Here is a 15,117-nt window from a genome sequence, read left to right as displayed (position 1 = left end):
CTGTTTTAGCTGAATCCCATAAATTTTAATTTGTTGTGTTTTCATTTTCATTCAGTTTCAAATATTTTCTTATTTCTCATTTGATTTATTTAAGGATTTCTCTGATTTCTGCTGTTGATTTATAATTTAATTCATTTGTGGTTGGAGACCATGCTTTGTATGATTTCTATCATTTATAATGTGTTGAGATTTGTTTTATGATTTAGCACTCAATCTGTCCTTGGAAATGGTTCATATGTACTGGAAAAGAATGTGTATTTTACAGTCATTGGGTTAAATGTTGTACATAATCGGCGTGACTGAGTTGGTTGATCATGTTGTTCAAGTCTTCTGTCTCCTTGATAATTTTCTGTCTAGTTGTATCAATTATTGGGTGGCTATAGACATCTCCAACTATTATTATTAAATGATCTATTTCTCCTTTCTTCTTTGTCAAGTTTTGCTTCATGTATTTTGTGGTTCTGTTGTTAAGTGGGTATATGTTTATCATTGTTATATTTTTCTGAGGTTTTGACCTCTTTATCATTATGAAATGTCTCTCTTATGTTGTATAATATTTTTATCTTAAATTCTATTTTGTCTGCTATTAATATAGCCATTCCTGATCTTTTATCATTACTGCTTGCATGGCATATCTTTTCTCATCTTTTTTTTTCTTTCTTTTTTCTTTTTTCTTTTTTTAAGAGACAGGGTCTTGCTCTGTCACCCAGGACGGAGTACGGTGCCACGAGCATAGCTAACTGTAACTTTGAACTCCTGGGCTCAAATAATCCTGCTGCCTCAGCCTCCCCAGTAGCTAGGACTTCAGGCATGTGCCAGCATGCCTGGCTAATATTTTTATTTTATTTATTTTTTTTGTAGAGAAAGGGTCTCACTGTGTTGCCCAGGCTGCTCTTGAACTCCTGGCCTCAACCAATCCTCCTGCCTCAGCCTCCCAAATGCTGGGATTACACACGTGAGCCATCATGCTCAACCCATCTTGTCCCACCTTTTAAATTTCATCCTATTTATGTCTTTGAATCTAAAGTGTGTCACTTTTAGACAGCATGTAGTTGGATCTTGCTTTTTTTTTTTTTATCCTGTATAACAATTTCTGTCTTTTGGTTGGGATGTTTAGACCATTCACATTTAATATAATTATTGATATTGTTGGTTTACTTTTGGAATTTTGCTATTTATTCTGTGTAAGTCTCTCATCTTTTTTGTTCCTCTCTTCCCCTTTGATTTCTTTCTTTTGTGTTAAATAAATATTTTTAATGTATCATTCTAATACCTCTGTCAGTATTTTAACTTTTTGATCTAGCAATCCCACTATTGGGTATCTATCCAAAGGAAAAGAAGTCATTATATCAAAAAGACCAAAAAGACACCTGTACCCAAATGTTTATCACAGTGTAATTCACAGTTGCAAAGATATAAAATCTACCTAAGTGCCCATCAGTTGATGAGTAGATAAAGAATATGTGGTGTATACTCAGCCATAAAAAGGAATGAAATAATGTCATTTGCAGCAACCTTGATGGAACTGGAGAACCTTATCCTAAGTGAAGTATTTCAGGAATGAAAAAAAAAAAACACCTCATATTCTCACCAATAAGTGGGAGCCAAATGATGGGTATGCACAGTCATGAAGTGGTGTAAAGGACATTGGAAATTAAGAAGCGGGGAGGTTGGGAGGAGTGAGGGATAAAAATTTACATATCGGGTACAACGTACACTGTTCTGGTGACAGTCACGCTAAAAGCCCTGACTTCAGCATTCTATAGTTCATCCATGTTACAAAAACACTTGTACCCCCTTAATATTTTGACATAAAAATTATTTTTAAAAATATTTTAACTTTTTTAAAAAAGTTTTTTCTTAGTTGCTCTAGGGATTATGATATATATTTTAATTTATCATAATCTACTTCAGATTAATACTAAATTTCAGTAAAATATAAAATCTTTGTTCAAGTGTAGTTCTATTTCCTCCTCCCTCCCATTTTGGCATGTATATTACCTGTGTATGTGTTATAAATTCAACGATAAAATGTTATAATTATTGCTTTATACAGTTTTATTTTCTTTAAAGTAGTTAAGAAAGAGAAAAATGTATCTATAAAATCTTTTATATCAACTTACATATTTACCATTTCTGGTGCTGTTTATTTTCCCCTGATTATTCATGTCACTGTCTAGAGACCATCTTTCAGTCTAAAGTATTCTTTTAGTATTTTTGTAAAGGAAATCTGTTAGCAGTGAATTCTCTCAGTGTTTGTTTATCTGAGATTGTCTGTTTTAGCCTTCGGTTTTGGAGGATAGTTTTGCTAGACATAGAATTCTTGTCTTTTCATTTTAGCACTTTTAATATGGTATTTTACTCTCTGTCTTCCATTGTTTCGGATGAGAAGTCAGCCATTAATCGTATTGATTTTTCCCTGTACAGTATAATGAGTAGTTTTTATCTTGCTGCTGTCAAGATTTTCTCTTTATCTGTACTTTGAACAGTTTGACTGTGGTGTGTCTATGGTGGATCTTTTTGTATTTATTCTGCTTGAGATTTTCTGAGACTCTTGGTGCATAGATTAATGTTTTTCATCAAATTTGGTGATTTTCAGCCATTATTTCTTCAAATATTTCTTTCTTCTGCCCCTTTGTGTCTCTCTTTGCCTTCCCAAATTGCTATCATACAAATGTTGATAACTTTGGTCATGTTACACAGGTCTCCTTAGTATTGTTCATTTTTCTTCCTTTTTTTTTTTTCTTTATTTTTTTCAGTTGTTTTATCTTAGTTGACCTATCTTCAAGTTTTCTGGTTCTTTGATCTGCCACTAAAAATCTGCTATTGGACTTTTCAGTTGAATTTTTCATTCCAGTCATTGTACTTTCCAAATTCAGAATTTCTATATGGTTTCTTTTTTAAAAAAGAAATCATTTTGGTCTCTTTTTTTGGTAGTCTCTTTTTGGGGAGGCATCATTATTATACTTCCCTTTAATTCTTTAGTTATGATTTCCTTTATTTCTTTGGACATATTAGCTGATTTAAAGTTTTTGCCTAGTAAGTCCAACATCTGGGCTTGCTCAGGGATAAGTTCTATTGACTGTTTTTTTCCCCTGTATGTGGGCCATACTTCACTATTTCTTTATGTGTCTCATAATTTTTTTGTCAAAAACATTGTATTTTAAATAATATAATATAGCCGGGCGAGGTGGCTCACGCCTGTAATCCTAGCTCTCTGGGAGGCTGAGGTGGGCAGATTGTTTGAGCTCAGGAGTTCAAAACCAGCCTGAGCAAGAGCGAGACCCCGTCTCTACTAAAAATAGAAAGAAATTAATTGGACAACTAAAAATATATAGAAAAAAAATTAGCCAGACGTGGTGGCACATGCCTGTAGTCCCAGCTACTCGGGAGGCTGAGGCAGTAGGATCACTTGAGCCCAGGAGTTTGAGGTTGCTGTGAGCTAGGATGACGCCACAGCACTCTAGCCCGGGCAACACAGTGAGACTCTGTCTCAAAAAAAAAAAATAATAATAATAATATAATATAATATGGCAACATTGCCCCCTCCCCCAACCCCAGGGTTTGTTGCTGTTGTTATTTGTTCTTGTTCTTTTTTTAGTGACTTTCCTAGACTGTAGGCTTCATATCATGTATAGCCACTGAAGGTTCTGTTTGATTAGCTGAGTCATCATATAATGATTTGACAGAGATTTTCTTAAATGTTTTAAACTGACATGTCTCCCATCATTTTCCAAGGGGCACTATATGTGTTGGGGCATGCTTTCCATGTCCCAGCAGTTTACAACTCTGCCTTAGCCTTCACTTCCTACTTGCATAGATCCTCAGAGTCAAGCAAAGGTGAGAGATTAGGGCTTTGTCAGATCTTTTGCTGAGCATTTGCTCAGCTCTTATCTGCACACAGCCTTCTAGATCCCCAGAAATATTTCAGAAATTTCCAAATCCCTGTAAGGACATTTCATTCCCCATATTTTGTTTTTTTTTTAATTTTTTGGCCAGTCTCTTGTTTGTCCCCACTAGAATTTGTGCTTCTGGCAGCTGAAGTATTGCCACTGGTATTTTTGGACAAAATCCCTGGGGACAGAGCTTTCCTCACTGAATGAGCTCTGAATCAGGTGAAATGAAAGATTAGCTTGTGAATGGCCTTTTCTAGGGAGCATCAGGCAGGTCAAATAGTGACAGCTCTTTGGGGATGAGGCTTTCACCTCTTCCAGTGGCTGCTAGGCTGCTGGCCCTCATAGCTGCTGTGGTTCTAAGGCTACTGGTTTCCAAGGCTGCTATGGAACTGGGAAGAAGAGGGTGGAAATTGGGAACAGTGTAAGTTAAAGCACCAAAAAGCTCACCATTCTTACCAAGATTCAGCTATTTTTCTTGAAAAATGTTCACAGAATTGTTGCAAGTCTTTGATTAATTTTTAGGATTCTGAAAAAGTGATTTTCACAGTTTTCGCCAGTGTTCTTATTGCTTTTTGGAGAAGTGAATTTTCAGATGCCTTTTATCCACCATTCCAGAAATCCTCCTCAATCTGTTTGTGGCTGTAATCCCCATACTTATTGCCTTTCTATTTGATATCTAAATAATGGCCTATATATGTTTATCGGCAGCCATGAAAGTCCATTCTTTGATTTCATTGAGAGCTGCTTGCGAAATAAACATGAAATGGTTATTTATGAAGCTGCTTCAGCTATTATCCATCTTCCTAACTGTACTGCAAGAGAGTTGGCACCTGCTATTTCAGGTTAGTTGTATATTTGATGGCTGATTTTTATTTATGTTCTTAAATATCTGTTTTAAATTCCATAGGTCTGCAGAATAGGTATTAAGAATGATTTTTGAATCTTAGCTCTGTACTTACAGGTTTTGCATTCTGATAGCTTATATGTAGTTTTAGTTCTTCTTTACTGTATTATTTGCTTTTTTGAAGTTTCTATTTCCCCATATAAAACTTTGGAAAAAATTTAACATAGAAGATAAGTAACTTTAAGATCTTCAGTTTTCCTTAATATTTAAAAAGCCCATTTGCTCTCATAACTGTCAATACTTCTACCATTTAAAAATTCAAATACTAATGAGTACACCAATTCTTTCAGAAAAAAGAGTAAACTTTGTTTTCTATTAATTTAGTTTTTATAGCTGAACAAAAAATGCTTTTTCTATTTTTGATTTATTTTTCATGTGAATTTTTGATGCCGTGATTGTATTTCCTTATGCATATTTTGAATATGATTCATTATGTACTATATTTTCAGCTATATGATATATGAGAAACTGAGCAATATTTATTATAGTGGGTTTTTTTATTTTTTGTTTTTTAGTTCTTCAGCTTTTTTGTAGCTCTCCTAAGCCAGCCTTGAGATATGCAGCTGTGAGGACCTTGAACAAGGTAGGTGTCCCTTTGCTAACTATTGACTTAAATCAGTAGTTACATTTTGTGTGTGTGGATATTGTGTATATATATTGAGTTTGATTGAGAAACATTAAACGTGAAGCATTTGGCTTTCTCTCTAAGGTTAGTATATATTATATATGATTTATAGGCTTTACTTCTACAATACCTCACTTGAATTTATGGCTTTAGGGATGGCCATTTTTATTATTATTTAGCTGAAGATTGCAGCCTTCATTTCTGACTTCTAAGCATTTTATATTCAAGAACCGCACTGTCCAATATGCTGGCCATTAGCCATAAGTGGCTATTTCAATTTAAATTAATTAAAATTAAATTAAAAATTCAGTTGCCCAGTGACACTAGTCACTCTTCTTGTGCTCATAGCCACAGTAGTTAGTAGCTGTCATAGTGGACAGTGCAGATACTGAACACTTCTATCACTGAAGAAAGTTCTCTCACACAGTGCTGTCTACGGCAGCATTGTCCAATAGAAACCCAATGTGAGTCATATATGCAATTTTTTAGTAACCACATTTTATAGTAACCACATAAAAACTTTTTGAGGTAAAATTAATTTTAATAATATATTTTTACCATAATATATAAAAAACATCTTCTTAACATGTAATCAGTATTAAGAGATATTGATATTTTGACATATCTCAAGTTTTTGACATCAAGTATATATTTTGTATTTACAGCGTATCTTAATGTGGATTAGGCACCTTTCAAATTTTGAGTAGTAACATGGGCTATTAGCTATCATATTAGACAGTATATATTTTAGAAGATATAATACAGAAACACACAATAATTAACCATAAAAATTTTAAATAAAATGTTAATGTAGTAGAAGACTTCTCATAAGGCAGTACATAATCAATTGCAAGTTAATTGTATGAACAACTGGAGGAGAGAGAAGTTTAGAGCAGCCATGGGAGAAGTCTATATAGAACAACAATTCAGATTGTATTTTAAAGAGTTGATATAGGTCCACAATTCTTAATCTGTAATCTTGGAGCCAAACATGTTTCAGAATTTACTTTTTTGTGAATTTTAGGAAGGTAATATGGTGTTATTTCTTATCTACTAACCCCAGTGGGCCTGGAGCAGCACCCCACCATTAAGACAGATTGTTATTTTTGCATAAAACATATGACTGTCCTCTCTGAGATAAATTAAGACTTAAATAGTATTATTTATATTTGTTTGGGTCATATTTTGCTGTTAAATAAATTTTGATGCCAATAGTTTGGCAGAGTGTTTTCAACTTTTCAGAATTGTCGGTAAGGGATTCTATACCAATACTGGGACAGGCAGAGAGGTAGAACAACATCAACAAAAGCAAGGAAGCAGAATGACAGACCTGTTTTAGTGACCATGGGTAATCCAGTTTGGAGTTTGCATGTTTAAATGCGCAAGTGTTTTCTAAATGATAAGATTTTAACAGTCTTTCTTGAGCACTGTTTACCATGCCAGATCCTATTCTCAGAGATCCTAACATCTAGAAGAGTAAACATGCATGGACACATGCACTATAAGGAAATACAGGCCAACTATAATAAAAAACAGACTGTGATATTCTTATAAAGTTTATAGGACTCTAACAAAAGAGGGTACTATGCTGTACTGTGGCAATTAATCATTTATCAAGAAATATATTATACTTCATTATTTGGAAACATTCTCCTTGAAACAATTATTTTAATCTGTACTATCCTCTTTGGATTGCCACTTACCTTAATTAAAATTTTAAGTTCTGGCCTTTATCAAAAGTCATTTGCTTAATTTTTTTTTTCTTGCCCTTCCACAAGGTGGCAATGAAGCACCCCTCTGCTGTTACTGCGTGCAATCTGGATTTAGAAAACTTGATCACAGACTCAAACAGAAGCATTGCCACCCTAGCCATTACTACACTCCTCAAAACAGGAAGTGAGAGCAGTGTTGACAGGCTCATGAAGCAGATATCTTCTTTTGTGTCTGAAATCTCAGATGAGTTCAAGGTAAGAGTTTAAACATGATCAGGTTTTCTCCCAATCTGTGGCCTGCCTGTTTCTTTTCTTAACAGTGTTTTTTGAGGAGCAGAAGTTTTTAATTTTCATGAAGTCCAATTCATCAATTTTTTTCTTTCACAGTTGTTGCTGTGCCCTATCTAATCTTTATCTACCTCCAAGTAATAAAGATATTTTCTTGTGTTTTATTCTAAATGCTTTCTGTTTTTAGCTTTTACATTTTGGTCTGTGACACAATTTGAATTAATGTTTGCATGGAAGTTCAGTATTTTTCCATACTGCTATCCAGTTATTACAGCATAATTTGTTGGAAAGACTTCCCTTTCCCTGTTGGAGCGCTTTAGCATCTTTGTCTGAAAAGCAAATAACCATATAATTGAAGGTATATTTCTAGGCTCCTGATCATATTCCGCTGATCCTTTTGTCAGTCCAATGCTAGTACCACACTATACTGATGAGTGTAGCTTTATGGAACCTCTTGAATGTCAAATAATGTGGTCTTCCAACTTTCTCTTTTTTGATATTCTAGTTCCTGTGCATTCCCAGATAAAATTTAGAACTAGTTTATTAATTTCTGTAAAACAAAGCCTGCTAGGATTGTGACTGGGATGGTGTTGAATCTATAAATCAAAGTGGGGAGAACTGACATCTTAACATTATTCTTCCAATTCATGAATATGCTATATCTTTCCCTTTATTTAGATCTTCTTTAATTTCCCTGAGCAATGTTTTATAGTGTTTACTCTAGAGGTCTTACAAATATTTTGTTAAATTTATATATAAATATTTTGTGCCTTTTGATACCATTTTATTAAAATTTATATTTCATTATTTACTGCTAGTATATGAAAAAATACTTTTTAAAAAAATTTTTCTATATTAACTTGGTATCCTGTGACCTTGCTGAATTCCCTTATTGGGTCTAATAGTTGTTAGATACATTCCTTGGGATTATCTATGTAAATAATTACATCATCTGTGAATAGAGACAGTTTTACTTCTTTATTTCCAATCCAAATGCTTTTCCTTTCTTTCTCTTGCCTTTTAAAAATACTACTTCTAGTACAGTATTGAATAGAACTGGTGAGAGTGTGTCAGAGATGATAAAAAGAACAATAAATTTCACTTAGAAAAATTAAGGTAGACAGATTTTATTGTTTTACTCTTTCTTAATACCCAGCCAAGTAGTATAACTGACCCTGTTTACTCTCTGCTTAGTATATATCTAGACTAAAAAACAAACTTAGTGTGTATATTTAAGCGGACATTTTGAATCGGCAGAGAACTTTGAGAAGTTATGGAGGTCATTTTTGCAAATATTTGTAAAATAAACTGGAATGATAGGGAAAGTAGTTTTGGTAAGGATGTTTCAGAACAGAAATTGGCAAACTTTAAGGGGCCATTAAATAAATAGTTAAGGCTTTCTGGGACCCTCTGGTTTCTGCTGCATATTCTTCTTTGCCTTTTTTTTTTAACAGCTCTTTAAAAATGTAAAGACCATCTTGGCTCTCAGGCTGTACAAAAGCAAGACACAGATAAGATTGAGCTATGGTTTACTGACTTCAGTTTTAGAACATTAAAAAGTTTATAGCACACAAAAACAAAATTGTTGGTGAGGATGTGAAGCAATGGAAACCTTGTGTACCCCCGTAAACAACTACTTCTGAAATCAATCCAACGTTATCTAGTAAATTTGAAGATATATGTATATTCTTTAAAAAAAAAAAAAAATCCTGGGATTTTACTTTTGAAACCGGGAGATCATTTGAATCATAGACGTTAAATTTTGCAAATGTCACATTGAACAAGTTGCAGAACACCATAGCATTCATGTAAATACTAAAGAACTAAACAATGTATATTGTATGGGGATATGTACATATGGTAAACTGAAGAAAAGCAAGAAAATGGTAAAGATACTCAGGAGAGTGATCATCTCTGGGAACAAAGCAATGGAGCATACAGGAATAGATAATGGAAATGCTCTTTTTAAAAGTCTGTATGGTAATTGCACAGGCATTTGTTTTTATAATCATTTGCTAAATATATATGTTATAAATAGTATGAAATATGTCATGAGAAAAAGAGTGCAAAAAAGAATAAAATCATTTTAAATGTTTAAGCTAAACTTTTTTACGATTGGCAGTATCTCTTCCTGTATCACTAATTTGCCTGGTTTTTTAACCCTATAAAATAAATCCTCACCAACTGTGAAATGCTAAGTATACTATTGAATATTGTCTGTGATTTTCTATAGTTTTTAAAATTCTCATTTTCTGTATCTCACTGTATGGAATTTTGTAATACAAAGTAGTTGATCACAACCCAGTATCAATATCACTGTATTTCACTGGATATGATGCTGCCTATAGCCCTCCACAGTGTTTTTCAAAATGTTTTCCCATTCTTTAGGGTCTTCTAATGGTAACTTCTGTGTAAACATACGTGGTCATTTAGGAAGGAAATAAAGAAATGAAATATATATTGTTGGGAAGCAAGTTTGAGGAGTCAGAGAGGCATCCTAAAGTTGGAGTTACATCAAATATCTTATCCCCAAAAACTTACCAAAATAAATCTATGTAATCATTTGTAGATATTTACTGCTCTGTCTCTTAAATCCTTCAGTAAGAATGACTACTATGCAAGCTGCTCTTTTGTCTCTTTTTTGTCAATTGAGGAAACTACAGCATTGAAAGATGACTGACTTACCTAAGGTAACACAGTGAATTAGCTGCAGAGTTAAGACCAAAACCTAGGCTTTCTAATCTCAAATGCATTTCCCCCTAAGCATAACATTCTGCTTCTTTCTCTGCTACCTAACATTTCTATGTTTATATTCTTTTTTACAGATGGTCTCTTCAAGACTATCCTCCCCACTTTTTTTATTGTCTGCCTTTTGGGACATCTTTGAGTTCAGGTATCAATTATGTTAGTTAAGATAAAAATGTTATTAAAGCATTATGGGAGTTCATCAGTTGGATATCCACATGGAAAAAATGTGAATCTTAACCCCACCTCACACCATACACAGAAATCCATTTCAGATGGATTGCAGATCTCAATATACAAAGCAAAACAATAAATGTTTTAAAAGAAAACACAGGAGACCATCATAACCCTGGAATAAGAAAAATATTTTAAAAATAAAACACAAATGAATTTTGATAAATTGGACCTAATTAAGGAATTCCCACTTATCAAAAGACATGAAAAGACAAGCCACAGAGTGGGAAATATTTGCAGTACATACGAGCTGAGCCTTAAAAGGCTCAATTTGAGAATTTATAAAGAAGTCTTACAAACCAAAAAGAAAAAGGCAGATAATAAAAAGAGTCCAAAGTCTTAAAAAAGACTTTCGATAAAAAAGGATATACAAATGGCCATGAACATATGAAAAATTTATAATCATCAAGGAAATACAATCAAAACCATAATGTCAGTTACTCACCAGAAAGGCTGAAATGAAAAAGTTGGAAATATCAAGTGTTGGTGAAGATGTGGAAAACCAAAACTTTTATATACTGTGAGTGGGAATTTAAGTTAGTACAGACACTTTGGAAAACTGTTTGGCAGTATCTACTAAAGCTGAACATGTGCATATCCCAATGACCCAACAATTTCATTCCTTCAGTATATTCCAAACAGAAATGCATATACAAGACCAATTTAAAATGTCAGGCTAAAGAGTTAGGAGTTTTGGAGGCAGTTTTTGTGGTGGTTAATGGAATGACCTTTAGAATCAAAATCCCAGGATTTAAATCCTGATTCTGCCACTTATATTAGATGTTTGCCTCAAGTGATTCACATAAACTCTTCCTGCCTTAGGTTCCTTCACTGTACTATGGGAAATAATAGTACTTACCTCATAAGAGTTATTGTGAAGTCTAAATGAAATAATAAAGATCTAAGTATAATATTCCAGTGTCACTATTATTGTTGTTTTATGTGCGTATAGTATAGAAAGAACTACTAGTCCAAAACTGGTTTTTTAAAATCTACACACACAGAAGAGTTGAATATTGACTAAGTTATTTGGATTCTTTTTCTTTTTTTTTTTTTTTCTTCTTTTCAGTGTAGTTATTTCTTTTGAAATACAAATGGATTTGTTTCAGGTTGCTTTCAATTTTAATATTTTTCCCCTTCTCATCTTAATGATTTATTTTTTAATGTGTAGAACATTATACTTCCAAAAGTCAAAACTATACAAAGAAGTATATTCAGAAAAATGTCACTTTCTCTTATCTCTTCCACTCCCCCCATGAGTAACCAACTTTATTGCTTTTAGGTTTATCTTTTTTGTGTATCTTTTTATAAAGACAAGAGATACATGTTTCTTATTTTCTCTTTTATCATAAATGAAAGATAGCATATTACAAATGCTATCTTGTACTTTCTCTCTTTTCTTTTAACCTAAAAGTATATACTGGAAATCACTCTAAAATAGTACATGGAGACATTCCTTATTTTTATTTATAGCTACATAGTACCCCAGTAGGTGTATATAGTTGTTTGTTGAACCAATCTCCTATGCTTGGACATTTACATAGTTTGTAGTATTTTGCAATAACAAAGTAATGCTGCAGTGGATACCTCATGCATATTTTTTCAAAACGTTGGAGGTGTATCCTTAGGGTAAATTCCTTCAAGTCCATATGCTAGGTCGAAGGGTAAATAAATAGGTAATTTACAGAGAATGCTAAATTCTACCAGCAATGTATGAGAGTGCCAGTTTTTCCATAGTTTCACCAATAATGTGTATCATTAAGCTTTTGAAGTTTTACCAGCCTTTTGGTTGAGAAATGTTATCTCAATGTAGCTTTAATTTGAATATCTCTTATTATGAGAGAACTTAAACATCTTTTCTTATTTTTAAGGGCCATTTAATATCTCTTTTTGTGAATTGTCTGCTCAGATCTTTCCGCCATTTTCTCTAGGATTTTGGTCTTTTGTTTCCTCAATTAAAGTTTTTTTGTATATTAAAGATATTAGGTCTTTATATGTGAAACATGTTATGATATTTTCTCCCAGTTTGTCATTTGTCTTTTGACTTTTCTTATGGTGTCTTTTGTCATGCAAAGATATTTTTTATTTTTATGTAGTAAAATTTGTCAGTTTTTTATCTCATTTGACCTTTTTTTTGTTTTTGTTTTTGAGACAGAGTCTCACTGTGTTGCCTGGGCTAGAGTGCCGTGGCGTCAGCCTAGCTCACAGCAACCTCAAACTCCTGGGCTCAAGCAATCCTTCTGTGTCAGCCTCCCAAGTAGCTGGGACCACAGGCATGTGCCACCATGCCCGGCTAATTTTTCTATATATTTTTAGTTGTCCGATTAATTTCTTTCTAATTTTTAGTAGAGACGGGGTTTCCCTCTTGCTCAGGCTGGTCTCGAACTCCTGAGCTCAAACAATCCGCCCGCCTCAGCCTCCCAGAGTGCTAGGATTACAGGCGTGAGCCACCGTCATTTGACTTTTAAGTCATAGGTAGAAAAGCCTTTTCCTTCAGATTATAGAGGGATTCACCCATGTTCTCTTCTAGTACATTTATACTTTTGTATTTTACATTTAGATCTCTGATCCATTGGATTTTATTATTGTTTATGGTGTGAGAAACAGATTCAATCTTTTCCTTTTCCAGTGACTATCCAGTTGCCCCCCAAAATGTTATTTACAGACTATTTTTGTCCCAGTGATTTGAGATATCATCTTTATGATATACTAGAGTTCCATATGTATTTGGGTCTGTTTCTGGGCTTTCTATTCTATTTATTATGTTGGTCTATTTATTCATACACCACTGCCACACACTATGTTAAATAAAGAAGCTTTGTAGGATATATTAATGTCTGTTAACCCTCCGTCATAGCTCTTTATTTTCATTGTTTTCCTGGCTATTCTTGTATGTTTGTTTTTCTAATAAACTTTAGTATCAACTGGTCTAGCTTCATAAAAAATCCCATTGGCATTTTTATTAGGATCACATTAAATATTCATAAGTTAACATAGGGGAGAATAAATGTCTTGACGATGTTTAGATATCCTAACAAAGACAAGGATGTCTTTTAATGTGTTCAAATTTGCCTTTCAAGAATGTTTTATAATATTTTTATGTTAGTTTTGAATGTTTTTTAAATGCTTATTTCTAAATAATTTATATTTTTGTTGCTATTATGATTTTTTTTTTTTTTTTTGAGACAGGATCTCATGTTTCCTGAGCTAGAGTGCGGTGGCATCATCATAGCTCACTGTAACCTCAAACTCCTGGGTTCAAGCAATCTTCCTGCCTCAGCCTCCCAAATAGCTGGGACTCAGGTGCATGCCACCATCCCCGGCTAACTTTTGAATTTTTTGTAGTCTTGCTATGTTGCTCAGGCTGGTATAAATGTTTTTTAATCTGTTGTATCTTCTAACTAGTTATTATTCATGTATATGAATATTATTGGTTTTGTATGTTAATTTTATATCCTGCTACCTTGCTGAATTATTGAGTTAGTTTTATTATTGATTATCTGGATTTTCAGGTATACTATCTTATATCATCTGAAAATAAAGATAGTTTTTGTGTTTTGTCTTTTCCAATTCCTATTCCTCTAATTATTTTCTCTTATCTAATTGCATTGGCTAATATCTCCAGAATAATGTTAAATAAAAGTAGAGATAGTAGCATCCTGGTATTATTTCTGATCTTAATGGAAATGCTTCTCAGGGTTCCCTGTTAACTAATACACTGGCATTAGAATTGAGGTATTTATATTTATGTTATGGAAGTATCCATCTATTCGTATTTTTTCAAGAATTTTTATGAGGAATGGGTGTTGGATTTTTATCAAAGGCTTTTCAGCATTTTGGATATAATATAATTTTTTTCCTTTGACTTATTAATATGATGAATTATATTAATTTTCTAATATTGAACCATCCTTGTATTTCATCATGGTATATTAATTATTTCCTTAATGTAGTATTAGTATTAGACTCTGTTAGCTAACATACTACTTAGAATTTTTATATCAATATTCATAAATTATTTTAATTGTTAATTTTCCTTTCTGTACATATATACCATCTTTATTAGGTTTAAATATCATTATGTCACAGAAAGATTATGGACATTTTCTTTCATTTTTTATGCTCCAAAACAACATATATAGATTTGGGTTTATCTGATTGTTGGTAGACAATTCTCAATTCTCCATGGGTCTCTTTGCATTTCTGCACATCTTGCAAGTTAGACACTCACTGCCCTGTTTCCTACCATCCCAACTTTGTTCCCTTTGTATAGTACAAGGTATCTTCTGGACTTAGAAGACAGAGATAATGTCTTCCTCTAAATTAAAGGGCAGATTTCCTTACAGCCCTTGAAAATACAAATAGTACTCCCACTGGAGCACAAAGCAAACATGTTGACTGTCCAGTATAATAATGTTTTCCTTCAGAACAAAGGACAGGCGTGCTTACTGCCCATTGTAAAATATTCAATTTCCTTACCTCGGAGTTGTTATCCTGTAATGTAACCCACTGTGGGTCAAGGTATTATCTGGCTCTTTTTGCATTGCCCTGTGGGAATTGGGGTTCAAGGAAACTCACCCCAAAATGCTGATACTCTAGCTACTGCTATTGGTGTAATTACAGCAGTAACTGTCTTTCATTGCTGAGCCAGAAGTCTAGTGTTTTTTACCAGCATCCATGAAATTGTAGCAGGTTAACTTGCAAGTAGGGTAA

At 33.3% G+C, this 15,117-nt stretch overlaps 1 protein-coding gene across 1 annotated transcript in view; it reads left to right on the top strand.

Annotated features, from left to right (window-relative positions):
• Positions 1-15,117, top strand: part of COPG2 (coatomer protein complex, subunit gamma 2) — a 112,852-nt gene that overhangs the window by 64,841 nt on the left and 32,894 nt on the right. The window contains exons 10-12 of the mRNA XM_012664741.1: positions 4,605-4,738; positions 5,316-5,383; positions 7,204-7,392. Of these exons, the coding sequence (XP_012520195.1) occupies positions 4,605-4,738; positions 5,316-5,383; positions 7,204-7,392 (391 nt within the window). The remainder of the gene's footprint in view (positions 1-4,604; positions 4,739-5,315; positions 5,384-7,203; positions 7,393-15,117) is intronic.

This window comes from Propithecus coquereli, unplaced genomic scaffold, assembly GCF_000956105.1.
Source record: "Propithecus coquereli isolate 6110/MARCELLA unplaced genomic scaffold, Pcoq_1.0 Scaffold91, whole genome shotgun sequence".
NCBI classification, from domain to species: Eukaryota; Metazoa; Chordata; class Mammalia; order Primates; family Indriidae; genus Propithecus; species Propithecus coquereli.
The sequence above is the reverse complement of the archived record's forward strand: the minus strand, read 5'-3'. Positions and strand labels throughout refer to the sequence as shown.